Raw genomic sequence first — 20,669 nt, forward strand, 5'->3', positions numbered from 1 at the left:
AGGAAATCATTGATAACCCCTACTTATGATTGGGGCCTGGTTCCTCTCCCATAAAATTTTCACTAGAGGGAGTCTAGTGCATGTCTCAAGCCTTCATTTCTTTTTAATGCATTGAAAGTGAAGATGGTAATAAAAAAATGTGTGGTTAGATTTCATTGGACAATAAAATCCTGGGAGAGAATCTCTTCCTTAAGATTGGGGTTTGCACCTTTGCTCATTAATGAACTTATTTTACTTGACAAAAAAGAGTTAAATAGTAAGTTTTGCGTAAAATTAACCAAAATTAGAACATTGTATTAGAAGAATAGTGATAAAAGAAAGAAAGAAAAGAGAAGAAAACTTTACTTCAAAAAAAAAAAAGAAAAAGAGAAGAAAACTTGTATATTTTACAATACTAGGTGAGTTTGTATGCTTAACTCAACTTACAATGCTACATGAGTATGTAACATCTAGTTCAACTTAAAATGTCAAATGTTTTGTTGGATATTTTATGTGGTTACCTATGATCGAACTTGTGATCCTCCTTATGTGTATAAACTTGCAACTAACCCTGGATAGAAAAATTGAACTTGTAACTACATGCATGGAATAGGGGTACAACATTTCCAAGAACCAAGAACGTGTCTTGTATTATTCATCCTTTTGTAAATCATAAACATTGCATTATATATGCAGTGGTTGGGATTCGAATCCGAACTCTCCACTTATTCACCTTAAAATGATAGAGTTCTAGCCATTAGAATACTTAATATAAGAAGAAGAAAAAAAGATAAATTAAAAGGAGAGAGCAAATAAGGATAGAACAAGTGAAATAACTTATACTGAAAAATGATTTCGGAGGATTTTGGAGGGTTTATACAAATTCTTCAAATTCAATCTATGTGGTTATTATATTTTCAAATTCAATTTACATGGTTATTATATTTTTAAAATTAAAAATATATTAATCATACATTAATTTATAATTTCTTAGAAAAATACTCTTTTAAAAAAGTAAAAGATTTCTTCATTTTTTCAGATGTTTCCAACCCTCGAAAATCTCCCCTCCTCCAAACAAAGCCTAGACTATTTGGAAAAAAAAAAAGGGGTATAATAATGAATCATAGAAGTCCTACGCATTGTTTTATAATTGAACTGATTTGACTGGAAATCAGACCCATTGGTTTGACTTGTTCGGTGATCCTTATCAATGCAGTTATGCAGTGGAACTTAAAATTCTCACTTTAATTTTTATCATATTTAATTATGTTTTTTAAAAAGGTATCTTTTTTAAGAAGAAATTAAATGCAATTTGCATTTATTATGCTCTCTCTTTCATTTTCTTTATAACTACTCCCTCCGTTTCAAAATACATGTCCAATTTTTGCAATGTGCACTATTGACTTGACTTACATTGACCATACTTTTTAACCAGTGTATAAATACAAATATTAGCATGTAAGATGTTGTTTGATTTATCTCGACAAATATTTTCAAAATATTAAATTTTTATAATTTTTTACTTTAGATAATTAAATATATTAACGGTCAAAATTATGCATTGGCATGTGTGAAGTGATTGACTTAGACATGTATTTTGAAACGGAGGGAGTAATAACCAATACAAATTGTTTTTACATCTTTCTAAGAAACTTCTGCCAAGGATAACACAAAAAACTATACTACAAACTACAATATTTTAGTTTTCTTAATAAGTGTGATTTTTTTTTGCTTATAATTTGGGAGGGAGGGAGTGCTAATTACTGTACAACTGAAATAGTCCATTTCATTATACTTTTGAAATTATCAAAATGCAAATCCAAAATAGAAACGACAAAGTAGTTTTTGAAAGAATATATTGTTACAATAGCCACAATAAAAACTCATTGGACAAAAACACAATAATACAATTAAGGGTCATGTTAACTTGTGCCCTTAGGGCACAAGATAAGAAGCTTAAAAGGGAAATTAAAAATAAATTTTATATTGAAAGTTTAACTTTTGCAACTTTTAAGACATTGAATGCACAAATTTAAGAAAAACTTTCTACATTTGTCTTCTTAACTTATGCCTCAAGGGCACAAGTTAACATTCCCCTACAATTAAATAAAATAAAAATGCATTGTCACAAATGTCATGTGATGTACTCCTGATTTATTTTTAGGTTGAAGATGGCATAAGGTTGAAGATGTGTCAACAATAGGATCCGCGACTCAGATTTAATAGATGATAAATACTCCCTCCGGTCTCAAATATAAGAAAAGATTCATTTTTTCATATTCAAATATAAGAAAAGATTCATTTTTTAGGTTCATTGAATAATTAATGTATCTGCTTTACAATGTAGACCACATACATTAACTACTCAATGAATTTAAAAAAGGAATATTTTCTTATATTTATCACCTCTATCTAACAATGTATTCAAAAGAAAATCATATGTATACCATTGAGTAAAATGGATCTCAAAGTAATTGGCAAAAATCTTTTGTTTGAAAATTCTAATTCATTTCTCTATTATTCACAGCAGTAATTTGCTCTTTAAAATATTCACAACATTCACATATTGGTATACACTCATCTACTTGTGTTGAATCAACAAAACAATCTAATAGTTCTAGCAAAGCATTTAATGCTATTTGAGCAAACATTTGTATGAAACAAACAAAATTAACAGGTTATTACATCAATGACTCGGCATAATAGTAGAATTTGTATATAAATTAACTAAATATAATGAATATGATATAATATTATTGATTATTTACTCTTGAATTAATGTTTCAAAGAGCATTGATTATCATATGTCCTGCACCCTGAGTTCTTACTCTGGCCGACATTTACAAATTCAATTTCTTTAAAGTACAGTTTAAGATGTTGCACACAGATTACATGGATTTGAGAGCCTTAACAGTATAACAAGGGGAAGAGCGTAACTAATATTTATCATTGTCAACTAATATAATCAATCGTTAAAATATTTGAGCAATGAGCGAGGGAGGGTGAGTGATAGTGAGATAGGTAGAAGAGATGAACTATGCAGTAAACGTGCCGAGAATGGAGAAGAATTATTAGAGGCGTCAAGGCGTCATTTGTAATGCTCAATTTTGCTAAGTAAAAATTTATGCTGGTAAAATTCCATAAATTTAGGATTTTGTTTAACAAAGTTTCAATGATTATGCTCACGAAATTTGATTCCCTAAGATTTGTCCCCCTTTTCAAAGTACTATTCACGAATAAAATTACCAAACTTGAAAACTTGTTATTGAGAATTTACGAGTTCAACACATCTTGGTATAAAATGAGTAGATTCATCTTTAAAAAAGGGTAGATAATTCTTTAAAACTTTAAAATTTTACAAAGGATCTCACCATAATTTTTTTTCTATCTTAACAAAGTTTGTCAAGTTATCAAATCAAAGATCCTTCTGTAAAATATTTATTTCGATTAAGACAAAATTGTAGATGACTTTGTAATTTATATCGTATTTATTGTTTTCAAAATAAAATCTTTATTTTTGGAATTTTAATATATATTAATTTAAATTACACTGGCTAGATTTTAAAAACATTTAAAACCAAATTACAGCTTAGTTATAATTTTTTTTTTCCATATTCAAAAGAATGTGATTAATTCCTATGCATAGTTTTTTTTTCTCAACATATGTATCCAATCATCAAATCAAACAAAATAGATATTAATAGATATTTTTCTCAACAAATTTTTTCTCAACATAGTTTTACATTTTTATTGTATGCAAATTAAAACCAAAACAAATAATATTAAATGAGAGTATAAGGGACTACTTCCTCTATCTCAGAAAAATAGTCGCTTAAGGTTTGTACACGATTTTTAAGAAAATGATTAACTGTGTTTATTTTAATATTAAAATTTGTATCATTTACTAAAATACATTCATTAATTATAGTTAGTGAAATAATTATGCTGGATGAAATGCAATAAATAAGATATAATAATGGAAAAAATAATAATAAATGCTGAATTAATATTTCAAAGTGAAAATTATTTTAAGACATAAAAAAATGCTAAACAAATATTATATTTTGAGACGGGGAGTACAACCCTATACACAAATTTATATTACATTATATGCAATCAAAACGTTCATTGGCCCAACAAACCAACCCCCACACACCATATTTGTTTTAGACAAACTCATCCCAATACACAACTTCATTCATTCCTTCAAAAAAAAAAAAAAAAACTTCATTCATGAAATCATGACTTTCTAACCTCTACAAACTAACCCCAACATTTACATACACACCACATTTATTTTAGACAACAAACTAACCCCCAACGCTGCTTCTTTTTTTCATTTTTTTTGTGTGTTCAAAACCCCATTTTTTAAGCTCATTTTTACGGACAACACTTATGTGACATTGTAGTGTCAATGTTATGTGCTTTGTAAAAAGTTCGGGTGAAATTTAAAAATAAGTGTTTTGCAAAAATTGAACGAATTATAAGAAGCAAGAAATTTGAAATTTATAGTTTTTAGGTGTCAATTGATGTTGTCAAAAATTAATTTGGACAAAATATTTCATAAATTTCTATGATATTGACAATTCTCCAAATTAAGCATTCAACAATTGAATTTACCTAGAAGAATTTGAATTCCCTAAAAAGTTACGTTATCTCCAAACATTCCCGATCAAAATGCACTCTAAGAAAATACTTATTTTTAACTTCATAATTAAAGTAATTATAGAATATTTCTAAAATCAATTAGAAGGCTAATTGATAGTATATTATATGATTATTTATAATATCATTCCGTCAATTTTGTTTATACTCGACAAGTATTTATAATATTGTGTCAAAAAAAAAGTATTTATAATATGGTTAAGATATAGACATACCCTTGAATCCTTTTCATTTCAACAATTTTCTTTCTTTCTTTACAACCTTCAACAATTGTTTTAGTCTTTTACAAACACCAATCATCCAATGAGAGGAAATGAAGGACGATAGAAAGAAATGGAAGCAACCATTAAAGTAAACATTTACAAATAATTGCCAAAGTTGTATAACAAGCTTCATAGCTCGATGAATCTTGTGTCAGTGATCCTAGATATAGCCATGTTTTGTGGTCAACTATAAAAAAAAAATGCTAGGGAACAAATTTCAAGTATGTTTGTTTTATTTCGTGAAAAGATTTTCTGTTTTAAAATTTTAAAATATTTGTTCGTTTTAACTTGCTAATAAGAAGGTGAAAGATTTTTAAAGGGAACTATTTGGGATAAAGTGAAGATGAAATGCTAGCAATGGATTATGAATTTATGGAAATAATGAAAACAATTCTTCTAATAGTGTGTTTGTTTGTTTTCACGGTGGATACCCACCAAACGCATGTTTTTCCAAACTCTCCAATTTGGAGCTTCTTTATTTTTACACAGACGCTAACATGTTCATTGTTTCTAGAAATAAACACAATTATCTACTTAATAATCTATTGTAATATTGTTCCTTTCAGATTGCAAAAACGTCGGTTCAATTGTTTCCACTATATATGGTACGCATGCAATGTGCTCTCATACATATACCATAAAGGTAATTGTTGCGCGGATAAATTGGTCAACCACGAGCATTCTATTATATATTGATGTAGTCTGGTTCTCAACAATGCCCCATTTTTTAGATGCAGATTTCTACCGGGACCACAATGGCTTGCCTAATCTTCGTTTTCCTTAGGTTGTTTTTGTATTTTTTTTTCCGCACTTTTGAGGGAATCGGTTTATGTCCCTCCTTTTGTATATATTTTCTCTTTTTTAATGATATATTATAAGTAGGCGGACATGATGAAGGTTTCTAAGAGTTGACAACTTAGTTGGGATGTCTCACATTCACCTTAACGTCCAACCTATCTCTTGGCTTATAAAAAACATAACAAGTAAAATAACACAATTTTAGAAAATGAAAGTATAAAATGATTTGACAAAGTAAATGACCCTTATGTACTTCCAAAATAAAAAAGAAAGAACCAACCAATCAAAGTTCTATGAATGAACAAATATACCCAAGCTTTGAATTGAACTCATATTTACTATATATATCTTGTCATGCAAGGTAATGGTTGCTTAAGCCTTTATCTTCTGGACTCCAACCCATCTTGCAAAATCCACCCACCTACTCAAACATATATACCAAATCATGAGAACTGAGAAGAACATAATAACTTTTAGGCTATAAATATTAACTGAGATAAATCAATAATCTTACAGTAGTGATCCCCAATAAGTATTAGCAGTTCTGATAATAAAGTATGATCCAGTTAGTATAAGTTTGTTTTGACGTAGCAATGGTTCCAGAATCCGTTGCTCAATAATTCCTGCTAGTACTTGATACCTGATCATATAAACAAATCCTTAAATGAAAAATAAAAAATCAAATATTTACCTCAGGTTAAAATACTAAACACATAAGACCAAACATGACACTCATACGTCGACATCCACAATAATTTGAGGATATAAAATAACTGAATGAAAACATCTGTGTAAGTGTTAGACACTGAACACGTCTTCAATATGAAGTGTCGGTGCCAAGGTTGTCAAAACCGGGACTTTACTTCAGGTTGGAAGGGAATAGAAAAATTGGGACTCGTAAAATCGCAATCAAAATCGAAAGATTTTACTCAAAGACTTTTGTAGAATCGATATAGGAATTTGTAAAATTGCAATCAAAATCAATGGATTTTACCCAAAAAAAATTAATTCTAAATCTATGTTATAAATGGTATATAGTCATATATGACTTAGTTGATAAGAAATCGTAAAATCGCAATCAAAATCGATGGATTTTGTCTATTTTGGGATTCTTCTATGGATTTGAGTCGTTCAAGGTGAAGAAAGTCGCAAAATCCTGGATTTGAGGATTTAAGTTGGGATTTTGACAACAATGGTCGGTGGTATTTACACTCAACCTACCCCTCAAAAGTCCGAATAATACATGCACGAGAATATTTGATTAATTACTAAGTGTCTGGAATTCTGTAGTAGTTTGTTGAAGGAAAATGGAATACCTGAGGTTGCTAACTACTACCATGTAAATCCCATATGCTACACTGGTTGAGATTACAGGTAAATTCTCAACAGTAAATGCTTTATTTACAGCCTTCTGTGCATTGATCAAGGCATTTGTTATACCTATACCAACCTGAATAAAAAATATTGCAAGCACTCATGTTAGAAATTCATGGATGCTGTGATTTGTTTTGAATTTTAGACCAACATTCAAGTTTCATGCTGAAATTATAGACAAAGTACACAAGGAGATAAACCCTATGTCCACTTTCTTGATTGTTTGCAGAACGTTGAAGTTCACCATATGCAAGGACCAATAACAAGTTTCGCGAAATCACGGAATTTTAAAGAATGTATGAAAATGTTAGTACAAGCTAAAAGGACAACTTTGTAAAGAAACTAAATTGCGTGTATACCAGTGAAGCACCGGTTCCAACTACAAACAGCTTTGCCCCGTTACGCTGCATAAGAGATGGAGATGACCTTCACTTATAAGGAAATAACTATTTGAGTTGGTTTAAATGATCCAACACATACCACTATAGCACCTATTCTTTGTAGAAGTGTATATGATGTTCCTGCCAAAGCCACCTGTTGAGAAAACGAAAATTCATCAACTACTGATCATATATGTTTGGATCGGTTTATTTGAGTATCACGTTAACTTTCGTTATCTAAATAGCTTATACATAAACACTTGTAAGTTAAATGCTTAAATTTTATACTGAAAATGAAAAAGAGATGCAGAAAGCTATGAAGTGTCTTAACCTGAAAAGCATTTTCAGGACATCCATAGAAGAATTTGGCAATAAGTCCAGCACTAATTGCAGGAGGAGGTTTAAGAGAAACAGTGGGAGCAGGAAACCAAACTAGTACAAAACCTGTTACAATGCCTGTTACCTAAGATAAAGTAACAAACTGAATAAGACGGTTAACAAATTCTTACATAATAAAGCAAAGACGATGAGAACAAAAGCTAAAATGCAACATCAAGAATAAATGATGAAGATTATAGGAATGAAAAAGAATAAATGATGAAGATTGGCTCAAAATGATTCATTAATAGATAGAGCTGACATAAAATGTTATACATTGTACAGTCATAGTTAATCTTTTCCAACTAAGAACCTTGCCACATTATGCATGTCAGCACTTAAAAGAACCGACTTTGTTAGAAGTTTCTACAGCATATAAAATGCTTATTATAACAATTTTGCAAGTTATGCTCATTCTTCAATAAATGTATCAGTTGTATAACCTATAAATGTGTATATAAGGCTTTATTTAACAACTGCATTTTGGAAGGAAGAGGGAAAATGATGCAGAAGGCATGCTGAACTATCATATGACGGTAATGACTAATATCTAATTATTAATTTGACAGATTGGCCTAAATTACATGCACCGTAGCGGAGGATCTAACACAATAAGCGCCATTTGAAGCACTACCACAAATGTATATTTAGCAAACATGAATTTAAATGAAAAACTATATAATCTTGTGTCTTATGAGTTAATCAGAGATTTTCATCACCCTAATAAGTAATAACAATTTGAACCCTGATCCTGGAAAGTCATAGGCAAGAAAAGTTCTCAAATTTTTTGTTTGACAGTATATCTTGTTCATAAGCTTACCACATTAGCAACAACAAAATCCATCTCTTTTGTGAAATTTTCTTTTCGCTTCTCCAACTCTGCAGCTGCCTGAAAACAGATAAGATATCCATTACATATGGCTAATTTTCTTGTCATCACTCTTTTGTTAGTATGGCTAATTTTCAAGATAATTTTGTGAACCAGAAACAATTTTAATACTGTGAAGGAAATAATGGTAATGCAAAAGCATTCCTGTAGAAAGAGATTCCAACTTTGTAACTTTGGTGAAACCAAAAACTCATCATGCCAAATAAGGTAGACTCGTTCGTTTCTTTTCTTGTAAACGGGGTGAGAGGAGACCCACATTCTCACTTTTATTTTACATTGCAGAAAGATGTTGTTAGCAGATGGATTTCAAAGTTAGTTGAGTCTATTACTATGAAGCCAATTATAAGTCCTGCAAATTTTAAACTGATGATAATTTTTGGTAATTTGTGAAGGCAACAAAAGGAATTTGGAACCTATGATGTAGCTGGCTGAGCTCTCTAACCAAGCTAGTGGTAAATATCAGAGCAGAAGCACACTATATGAAGTACTAACTCTGACACAAATTGGACACTGTTGCGTGTCGGACACAGAGACACACCTAATCTCAAGAGTGTACTTGTTGCATAACAACAAATGCAAGTTCTATTCTGGTCAAATATACCTCATTTTCTGAAACATCTTATATCTCTATTTTACTTGTTTTTTAGGCTAGTAATCATCTCATTTAACAAGAAACATTCTAAATCTTAATTACCTTATAAAAAATTCTTAATCATAAAATTCCTTTCACACTATACTTTAAAGACTATAAAATAGTATCTAAACATTGGAACCGGGAAACAACATTATCATATTCATAAATCACACAATACACTAAATTGTAATAATGGAAATAAACCTTGGTGAAGATAACAACAACACATTCCATAACAAGCTTAGTTAAGAACAAATCATCAGCCAACAATCTTTCCTTAAACCCTCCAAATTTTAACAGCCACCTGAAAACAACTGACTCCTCCAACTCAAAAAACCTCCTCACTATCGAACCCGGCACCTGCCCTGCCTTAACAGCAACAGCCAAATCCACCGGAAAACTCTCCATAGACCTACCAGCCTCAGCCAAAACCAGCATTGCCTCTTCTCTATTTCTATCTCTTTCTTCCTCTTCCCCACCTCCACTGTCGCCCCCCTCACCACCATCACCACCACCTCCACTCCCTGGAAACCCGCCACCATTTCCAGCTGAGAAAGACGTGGAAACCGGAGAAAGAAGCAAATGATTTGGCATGAAAGTTGGTGCAGTGGGAGATGAATGATTGAGCTTGGAAGAGAAGAATGTGAAAACTTCATGGCGGGCAGTGATGGTGTAGCTTGGTAAAGAAGAATAGCTGTAGTGGTGGAAATTGGTTTGAGTGCGAGTGTGATGAGAGAACAAGTGTGTTGAAATGTTGGAGAAGGAAGTCATAGCCATTTGAGTATTGAGAGAAAGAGAGAGATTAGTTTGTTGGTGACAGTTAAAAATGGAGGGTCTAAGTGTAGGGGGAGTTTGTTGATAAGATAGTTCGAAATTATTTATTTTTATTTTAGAATTTAAAATTCAATTCAATTTTGGATTTTTGTAATTGAAAAAAAGAGACTAATTACACACACACTCTAATTGTATATATACGGTGTGCAAACAACACTCTCTCTAATACTAACTATCTTATTGGATGAAATTAACGTGGATCCCACATTTTGAAAATGGATCTCACATAATCCACGTTGATTTCATCAAATAATAGAGTGCGTATTAGAAAGAGTATTAAAAAAAAGTGTTGTTAGTATTCGTCATACTAGGATTGTACATGTGCACATACGCATGGGTTAAAATCGAAGCATTTTTCGAGATTTTGATTTAATAAATCATGTAAAAAATTTATTTGAAATGTTGTGTGTGATTACACAATTAAAAAAATAAAAAATAGAACGTAAGAAACAACAACGCACCATTACCCACTACTTTCTACGACAAAACACAAATGATTATCACAAAATACAAATACTACAACGTACATAAGAATTAATTTTAAACTTTCTATGAATAATTATTGAAAGAAAATTATAGTTTGGATATGCTAAACACCTACCATAACAAACACTCGAGTGTTCCGATACATTAAATAAATTGTTTTTCTAACAAAAAAAATTATTTTCTATCATTTACAATTATAATAACTAAATATTATTTACCAAAAGTGTCGGCGAAATAAAATTTAACTTTTATAAACTTTTTATTACTCATAATAGAAAATATTGACTATTAAATTTTTAATAGAGAAATTGTTTTGTAAATTATATTATTTACCACAAGTGTCGGCAAAATAAAATTTAACTTTTATAAATTTTTATTGCTCATAATAAAATGTAAAAAAAATTAATATGATTTTTATAAACAACGAAATGATGTCTTTTTTGTATGAAATTATATTTTTGAAATATAAAGGTCGACAAATAGATCTTTATTTTATAAAAAAAATGATCTTTAACGTATCGTTTTAGGATGCATGAGTATAGGTACATCTCAATTTGCGAGTGCACCGCATAAATTCCCTAATTAAAGGGTCTATTTGACTCAATATAACTATGATCGTTTCTCTTTAGACCCCCAACACACATCCGGTAGTCATCTGCCGAACATATATTTTTTCTTGTCAAACATACCACCAGGAGATAACTCCAGAAATAAGCATACGTATGATAGATAATTATTAGTTGTGCATTTAGGAGGCTTTAGAAATATTGGAGGTCTAAAAAGAAACATTCTATAACTATGAAAGCCCAATTTCTCTTCCCCACTTTTTCTTAATTTTTTCATAATAATAACAGCCATTTTATTTATTTTCATTTTAATTTTTAAATAAAAATCTCATTCAACAGAAAACCTAACTTAATTCATTCTCATATATTTTTTCTCTCTTCTTCCTCCATCAAACCCTAGCCGTCACAATCTTCATAGCACCCCCTTTACGCTCTGAAGCCTCAATTGTCGAACACCTCTCTCTTGCTATCTTCCTCATCTCTCCGCAGTCTATATTCCTATACGTGTCGTTTTCCAAAACAAAAATCTTGTTGAGGAACCTTCGCCGCCATTAACTCCACCTCCAAACTATTCCATGGAGTTTAGTACTTGATCACAGATCCCCCATGACCCCCAAGATGAAGCCGCCGCAATCTATATTCCTATTCAATGTTGTTTATTTTATTTCACGAGCTGGGCACCTTTACCGACGACCACTGTCCAAGATGAAACCGTCACCATAAGTACCTATTTACCTATTTCGTTGTTTAATATTTCTCCTACTCTATTTCGATCTTCTCTTCCCAACTAAAGATGAATCTTTTCTTCTAATATTTCAGCATGGCTCCTGCAACGTCGTCGGATCGAAGCAGGGGCGTATCCCTTCATTAGAGTGAGGTAGCCAAGGCTACCCAAAAAAAATATTATGTTTAAAAATATATCGAAATTCATATAATAATATAATATACATTTAACGTCAAATTGTAAAAATAAATTAGTACCATGTGTACTATTTTTTTTTTATTATTTGGAAGTAAAGTAAGGAGCATGGAATATGAATAACAAACAATAAAAGGTTGAAAGTTACTCTTCATGCTTCCTTAATTTCTCGTTTTTGCAAGTGTCATTGGTCAAACGACACTTAAGTGTTGTTCGCTTTTTCAGTAAAGTGTCGTTCGACATGTGCGCTCCTTCTTGAAATTAATAAAATTATCCTTTGTTGCTAAAAAAACTAAATTATAAATCAATCAACTGTTTCTCAAACAAAAAATCAATCAACTGGTGATTAAAAATTCGAACAAACTTGTAATTATCAAAGCGCTTCAATTGAGTGGAAAAAAAGCTCTTCGCTTGAATTGAAAGAGCCGATGAATTTACTCCACTCATCTAGTTCTAATGTTAATTCTAATGCATCTTATAGCAAGGTGAATTTAGCATCACATGTCACTAATCACTCAAACATTGGCTCTTGGATTGTAGATTTTGGTGCAAGTGATACAAAAGCACCTTAAGAAAATGCACTTATGTTTTTTTCCAAGAAAGTTTACCATGAGAGGAGAAGAAGTGAAAGCCGGTAGAAGAAGATTTTTTATTTTTTATTTTATTTTTTGAAAGAGTGGTAGAAGAAGAAGATTGAAGCGTCCATATTTTATTATTTCATAAAATTATAATTATGAGACTTAGATTAAGATGTTTTTTACAGCAAACTCATTGGCCGATGCAAAACACTGAATTGAATTTCGTTTTTTCGGAATTTGAACGGTAGAAGCCCCTTAAAACACTGAATTGTATAAACGGGACTTTGAACATTCTTTCCTACTCATCTCCATGTGAAACTCCCGGTTACCACATTCCTTTATCCGAAGACCGAAGGATTAATGTAAAGAAGGAAAAAAAAAACTATTTTATTATTAAATAAAGATAATATTTTCTTATTTTTTTTGAGAATAAAAACATAATAGGAGTATTTTCTTATTAATATTTTAATTTGACATTATTTTTAACCATACAAGATGATTGCATGAGAATATTCAACACTTTCAGCTTTAAAAGTTGTCTACCCAGCAAGTCCTCTTCATTCTAATGGTGTGACGGGTAATGACACCAACACTTCCCATCGTTACATGTTGGAAACATACCAACTTTAGTGCATGGATCAGAAGGACATTCTGCATCTGTTTGACAAGTAATTGTGATCTTCTTTACAAGTCCTCTTCGTTCTAATGGTGGGTAATGACACCAACACTTCCCACTAATACATGTTGGACGCATTCCAGCTTTATTACATGGATCAGACGGACACTGTGCATCAGTTTCACAATCAGCGAGTCTTCTTCCTTCCAATGCAAAGCACGTATCTACATATTCAACAAATGCATGTGGACATAAGATCAAGGGTGGCCCTGAGGGTGGATGGACGGGGCAGCAGTTCAGGGTACCATTTTTATAAGGGTACCATTGTTAATTTTATGTAGTATTTAGTATTATATTGATATAATTTTTTTTTAAATCGCTTTGAATAATTTGATTATGAATGAATCTTTTGCAACAAAAAATGCAAGAATAAAGACATTAAAATAATTAAAATGACACAATTTTATTAATTTATCCATGATACAAAATGTTAGAACTGACCCTGTATAGGATTAATGTTAATGTAAAAAGTGAAAGATTTGAAGTTAAACATTACAATATGAAGAAAGACTATTTACTCAATTAACTCAAAATTGGTTTCAAACCTGATGTGAAGAAAAAGAAAGGCAACAACAATATAGCAGTGATAGCAAAATTCCTTATAGTGTTCATCTTGTGCATATTATTGAGTGTGATGAGGTGAATTTGAATCGTGCTAAAATGTATGATTAGTCTCCCTATTTATGGAGAGATAAGGCGAGAATACGTTAAAGAGTAAAGGAGGATCCGTGTCCGATTACATAAGGCAATGACTCAAATCAAAAAATTTCACACATGAAAAAAAGGTAATAAATTAATGAAATCAAATTTGGTAAAAACAAAAAAAAAAGAGCCAATGATAAATAAAAATCTTAATTAGGTCACAATCAAATTTAGAAAATTATTTTTACGGCGAAAAGAATCCATTGTATTTCTCAAATATTCAACACCAAATATATAAAATCATAAAACAGTAATTGGCAAATCTGGGTACTGTTCAAAACTAACAATGGCCAATATATATATAAAAAAAAAACCCAATAAAAATATAAATTATACAAAATTTATAATCTTCTACCCCTTTTGGGCTGGATTTTTCTTTTCATAAAATACCTTTAATTTTCAAATAGATAAGAATAAATTTAAATATTAAAACAAATGTAACAAACATGAGCAAAAAAATAATGTTAAAGATTGAACTTTAAATCCTCTAAAAAAAGATTAGTAACAAACGTGAGCAAAAAATAATGTTAAAGATTGAACTTTAAATCCTCTGAAAAAAAAGATTAGTAACAACGTGAGCATAAAATAATATTAAAGATTGAACTTTAAATACTCTAAAAAAAGATTATTACCACACATGCATGAGCAAAAAATAATGTTAAAGATTGGACTTTGAATCCTCTAAAAGAAAGATTAGGACTCAAAATATTTTAGAAAAATATTTGTTAACACTATATTAAATATTAATAAGTAGGGTTCTCAAAGTTCATAGTTTCTTCCCGCATTGTTTAGTTTTTCTTAACCTCTCTCAACTCTCTGCATCAGAATTAATATTAATAAGTAGGGTTCTCAAAGTTCATAGTTTCTTCCTGCATTGTTTAGTTTTTCTTAATCTCTCTCAACTCTCTGCATCAGAATTCAGAATTAACCTGTAAGTCTTTTTCTTTTTCTTTCATGTTACAACTAATCAAAATCAATTAATTTTATGGATAATTTGACTTTGTTGGTTTATAATTGATTATGATTCAAATTGTTTATGTAACAATAGTTTGATAGTAATTTCAAGTTTGAGTGATGAATCTAATTTGCACTCTTCAAATACATTCTTTCATAGTGTTATTTGTTTTGAGAAGTAAACTACATGCACAACAGCCACTGTTAACAAGGCCTAACAACAGCTACAACAAAGAAAATAAATCAAACCCCTTACCCAAAAACCTCTAAGAACTTATCCACGATTATTAAATAAAATCAACCAATGGTATAAAGCAAGCCATTCTATTTGGTTTATTGGGATAGGTTGCAATTAATGTTTAGAAATCATCCATGATTGGAGTTTTTAGGTTCTCTCTAACTTTTGTGTGAACCATGAACCCTATTTTTTGTGTTTACAATTTTGATAAAGTTTGTTGTCATAATTCTAGGTAAACAAAATATTGCTGTTTTTTTTTAAAGAAAAATATTGGTTTGTTAGAAAAATTGTACCAATCTTTATTTGCGCTTATTGGTTTGTCAGAAAAATTGTAACAATCTTTATTTGCGGTTAAAAAAACATAACCGATACAACGACACAATAGAAAAACAGTCTTAATTCTAGGTAAACAAAATATTGCTATTTTTTTTTAAAAGAAAAACTAGACTTTTGACCCGTGCGTCGCACGAGTTTTCTCGACTATAATAGAGACCAATAAATAATCTTTAACTCGTAAGATCATTGATATGGTAGAAAATATTTTCTTGAAAAAAAAAGGCAAGCGGATAGGAATGAAATTGGTGTGCAATGCAATTTTTTAGATGGAATTTGTTAGGTTAAATAATTGCAAACCTAATAAAGCAAATGAGCGGGAAAAAATTAGGTTAAGTTGCTGCAGACATAACAAAATTATTAAATAAGGATGTCAAAAAAAAAGGCATGAAATTAAAAAAAGAATCCAAAAAAAAAGTGAAAATTCTTGACCAAAAAAAAAAAGTATAAAATAGAAGGATCATACGTGATTATTGATATGGTAGAAAATCTTTTCTTAAAAAAAAAAAAAAGGCAAGAGGACAAGAATGAAATTGGTGTGCAATGCATTTATTTAGATGGAATTTATTAGGTTAAATAATTGCAAACCTAATAAAGCAAATGAGCGGGAAAAAAATTAGGTTAAGTTGCTGCCGACGTAACAAAATTAATAAATAAGGATATTGGTTTGTTAAAAAAATTGTAACAATCTTTATTTGCGGTTAAAAAAACATAACCGATACAACGAAACAATAGAAATACAGAATTACAAGTTATTGGAAAAATCACGTAAATTATCTATACTGTATATAAAGAAAGAAAAAAAACTCCTTTCCGCACTTTTGGACTGAATTTTTCTTTCCAATAATGCCCTCAATTTTCAATACAAATACCACATGTATCAAATAGATAAGAATAAATTTAAATATTAAAAAAATGTTACAAACACGATATGAATATATATATATGTCTGATTATTTTTCTTTTATCAATTAAAAACTGTAACAAATTAGATGAATATTTTATACTTATTTTTTCATTCCAATTATACCCTTAAACAACTTTTTCTATAACAAAGATTGTTGTTGGTGTCATTAAAAAAAGAATTTATATTTTATTTTTTTGTTATATTGTTGGTGTCATTGAAATAAGTAATCATGGTTAGTTTGGTTTGTTATAACTTGAAAGCAACAAACATTTATATTTTTAGTTTTAATCAAAATAAAAATGTCATAAAAAAATAACACCGTTCATAATTTTCAAACGTTAGCGCAATAAAAAGAGCGGAAAGACGGGAACGTAGAACAAACCAAAGTTTTCTCAGATTCGAAGCACGAAGCAAGCTGTCTCAGATTCATGTTGAGGGTGAGATTGAAATTGGGGGGTTTTGGGGTGAGATTCATGTTGACAGTTGAAATTGATTGTGAGATTCATGTTGAGGGTAGAAATTGAGGGTGAGATTGAAATTGGGGGTGAGATTGGGAGGGTGTTAGGTTTCAGATAGAGAGTGAGATTGAAATGGAGGTATTAGGGTTTTGAAGAGTGGAACCGTGGGAATGAAATTGAGAAAGCTGGAGAGAGGAAAATGTTTTGAGTGAAAAGGGCAATTGACTAATTGGTAGGAGTAAAAGGAAAGTCACTACAAAACTTGCGATTGTTGGGAAAAACTGCCGCAACAACTGTCGCAATGGTGTACTTTGAGGCAGTTTTAAGGCAAGGGTCACAAGTTAGGTGTCGCAAAATGCTAAATTTCTTGTAGTGTCTCACGTCCTGTTATAACAAATATTTTTTTGCTTCTTTGGCAATAGTTTTGATCATGATCCATTTTTAAAAAAAATATTTTCTTGAAGAGATATGTAAGAAAAAATTTACTTTTTTAGTGTTATGTAGAAAGAACAAGATTAGAGCTTGATATGTGTGAGTTTTTCCTAAAACATGTTTTGCATTTGTATATTATTAAGATTAAGATTAAGATTAATAATGCAATTGTGATTTTTGTCTTCTACAAACAGTCTAAACAAAGGCAGGGAGGCAAGGAAGTGTTGTTTGCACACTTTTCTTATGCTTCTGACTTTTGATGACTTCTCACATATTTTTATTTTTTGATGCGTGAGGAGAGAGGAAGATACCAGAAATAGGTCTAGCATTTTTTGAGTCTGGGTGATGTGGGCTTTCAATTTGCATTGGTTTTGTTTGTTTCTAAATGTGAGGATCAAAATTGCATATAATTATTTTTTGCTTCTTTAGCATTAGTTTTAATCTTGATCACTTTTCTTTAATATTTTCATAAAGACTTAATTAGGTAAGAAGAAATTTACTTTTTTAGTGTGACGTTGGAAGAATTAGATTAGAGCTTGACATGTGTGATTTTTTCCTAAAACATGCTTTGCATTTGTGATAACAATAAGATTAAATATTTATTTTTTCCTATTTTTGACATGTGTGATTATTTTTGTCTTCTGCATACAGTTTGAACAAAGGCACAGAGGCAGGGAAGTGTGGTTTTCACACTTTGCTTATGCTTCTAACTTTTGATGGCTTCTCACATGTTTTTATTTTTTTATGTGTGAGGAGAGAAGCAAATGCCAAAAATAGATTAAATATTTATTGGGTTTGGGTGATGTGGACTTCCAATTTGTATTGTTTTTGTTTGTTTTTGAGTGTGTGTGGCTTAAAAGTTCATATAATCTTTTCTTTCTTCTTTAGCATTAGATTTGATCATGATCACATTTTTTTTTAATATTTACTTAAAGAGGTATGATGTATGTTACTTAATCATGGCTTAACTAGGTAAGGAAAAAAATAACTTTTTAGGGTGATGTGGCAAGAATTAGGTTAGTGCTTGACCTATGTGATTTTTTCCTAAAATATGTTTTGTATTTGTCTATTATTAAGATTAAGATTAAAATTGCGACTGTGATTTTTTTTGCTTCTACATACAATTTGAACAAAGGCAAGAAGGCACGGAAGTGTTGTTTTCACACTTTTCTTATGCTTCTAACTTTTGATGGTTTCTCACATATTTTAATTTTTTGATGTGTGAGGAGAGAAGCAGATGCAAGAAATAGGTTAGACATTTATTGGGTCTAGGTGATGTGGACTTTCAATTTCTTTTGTTTTTGTTTGTTTTTGAAAGTGTGGCTCAAAATTTCATATAATTTTTTTTTCTTCTTTAGCATTAGATTTGATCATGATCACTTTTTTTTTTTTTAATTTTTCTTGAAGAGGTAGGATGTATGTTACTTAATCATGACATAATTAGGTAAGAAAAATTAACTTTTTTAGTGTGATGTGGCAAGAATTAGGTTAGAGCTTGACCTTTGTTATTTTTTCCTAAAATATGCTTTGCATTTGTTTATTATTAAGATTAAGATTGAGATTAAGATTAAGATTGCAACTGTGATTTTTTTCTTCTACATACAGTCTGAACAAATGCAAGGAGGCGGGGAAGTGTTGATTTCAAACTTTTCTTATGCTTCTGTCTTTTTATGGCTTCTCACATATATTTACTTTTTGATGCGTGAGAAAAGAAGCAGACCTGAGAAATAGGTTAAACATTTATTGTGCGTGGATGATGTGGGCTTCCAGTTTTTATTGTTTTTTTTTGTCTCTGAATCTGAGCTCAAAATGGCATATAATTTTTTTTTTTGCTTTTTTGGCATTAGTTTTGATCATCATCAATTTTTTTTTAATATTTTCTTGAAGAGATATAATGTATGTTAATGAATCAAGATTTAATTATGTAAGGAAAAAATTTAGTTTTTTAGTGTGATGTTGCAAGAATTAGATTAGAGCTTGACATGTGTCATTTTTTCCTAAAACATGCTTTGCATTTGTGTATTATTAAGACTAACATTAAGATTAAGATTAAAATTGCAATTTAGATTTTTGTGTTCTACATACAATCTGAACAAAGGCACGAAGGCAGGGAAGTGTTGTTTTCACACTTTTCTTATGCTTCTAACTTTTGATGGCTTCTCACATGTTTTTATTTTTTTATGTGTGAGGAGAGAAGCAGATGCCAAAAATAGGTTAAATATTTATTGGGTCAAGGTGATGTGGACTTCCAATTTGTATTGTTTTTGTTTGTTTCTGAATGTGTGGCTTAAAATTTCATATAATCTTTTTTTGCTTCTTTAGCATTAGTTTTGATCATGATCACCTTTTTTTTTTTTAATATTTACCTGAAGAGGTATGATGTATGTTACTTAATCATGGCTTAACTAGGTAAGGAAAAAAAATGACTTTTTAGGGTGATGTGGCAAGAATTAGGTTAGTGCTTGACCCGTGTGATTTTTTCCTAAAATATGTTTTGCATTTGTGTATTATTAATATTAAGATTAAAATTACGACTGTGATTCTTTTTTGCTTCTACATACAATCTGAACAAAGGCAAGGAGGCACGGAAGTGTTGTTTTCACCATTTGCTTATGCTTCTAACTTTTGATGGTTTCTCACATATTTTTATTTTTGGATGTGTGAGGAGAGAAGCAGATGCAAGAAATAGGTTAAACATTTATTGGATCTGGGTGATGTGGGCTTCCAAGTTATATTTTTTTGTTTGTTTCCAATTTATTGGATCTTCAAGCAGATGCATATAATTTTTTTTTTCTTCTTTAGCATTAGTTTTAATCATGATCACTTTTTTTTTTTTTTTTATATTTTCTTGAAGAGATATGATGTAAGTTAATGAATCAAGACCTAATTATGTAAAAATAAATTTACTTTTTTAGTGTGATGTTGCAAGAATTAGATTAGAGCCTGACATGTGTGATTATTTTTCCTAAATCATGCTTTGCATTAGTATATTACTAGTGTGTTTTTTTTTCCGGTAAACCAGGAGAGAGGACAGACATCAAGGAGAAGCAACGACATCCCAACTAGGTTGGCACCCAGATGAACTCCCATCCTATACCGCCAAACTCAAATTTTATTAAAAAAAGGGGAAAAATACAAGAGGGGGGACTAGGCCAAAACCCTCGGAAAAAAAAACGGAAATGAAAAAAAAAACAGACAAAATATAAACAACAAAAAAGCCAGCTGC

At 30.4% G+C, this 20,669-nt stretch overlaps 1 protein-coding gene across 1 annotated transcript; it reads right to left on the reverse strand.

Moving 5' to 3' along the window:
• Nucleotides 1–5,904: 5,904 nt before the first annotated feature.
• LOC146936916 (protein RETICULATA-RELATED 4, chloroplastic-like) lies at nucleotides 5,905–10,188 on the reverse strand. The gene is made up of 8 exons (XM_085751468.1): nucleotides 9,565–10,188; nucleotides 8,658–8,726; nucleotides 7,791–7,922; nucleotides 7,560–7,613; nucleotides 7,439–7,483; nucleotides 7,022–7,155; nucleotides 6,220–6,345; nucleotides 5,905–6,126 (listed from the first exon to the last, which is right to left on the reverse strand). The coding sequence occupies exons 1-8, from the start codon at nucleotides 10,135–10,137 to the stop codon at nucleotides 6,078–6,080; spliced, it is 1,182 nt and encodes a 393-aa protein (XP_085607594.1). The 5' UTR covers nucleotides 10,138–10,188; the 3' UTR covers nucleotides 5,905–6,077.
• Nucleotides 10,189–20,669: the final 10,481 nt, after the last annotated feature.

This window comes from Medicago sativa, chromosome 3, assembly GCF_051527215.1.
Source record: "Medicago sativa cultivar Bolivia chromosome 3, Bolivia_mono, whole genome shotgun sequence".
NCBI classification, from domain to species: Eukaryota; Viridiplantae; Streptophyta; class Magnoliopsida; order Fabales; family Fabaceae; genus Medicago; species Medicago sativa.

Excerpts from the sequence above, each read along its gene's own strand:
- LOC146936916 (XM_085751468.1), bottom strand. The coding sequence starts at position 10,137 with ATGGCTATGACTTCCTTCTCCAACATTTCAACACACTTGTTCTCTCAT. Across the intron at positions 7,923-8,657 it reads ATTTTGTTGTTGCTAATGTG|GTAACAGGCATTGTAACAGG; the intron begins GTAAGCTTATGA and ends ACTTTATCTTAG. Across the intron at positions 6,346-7,021 it reads GTAGTAGTTAGCAACCTCAG|GTATCAAGTACTAGCAGGAA; the intron begins GTATTCCATTTT and ends TTATATGATCAG.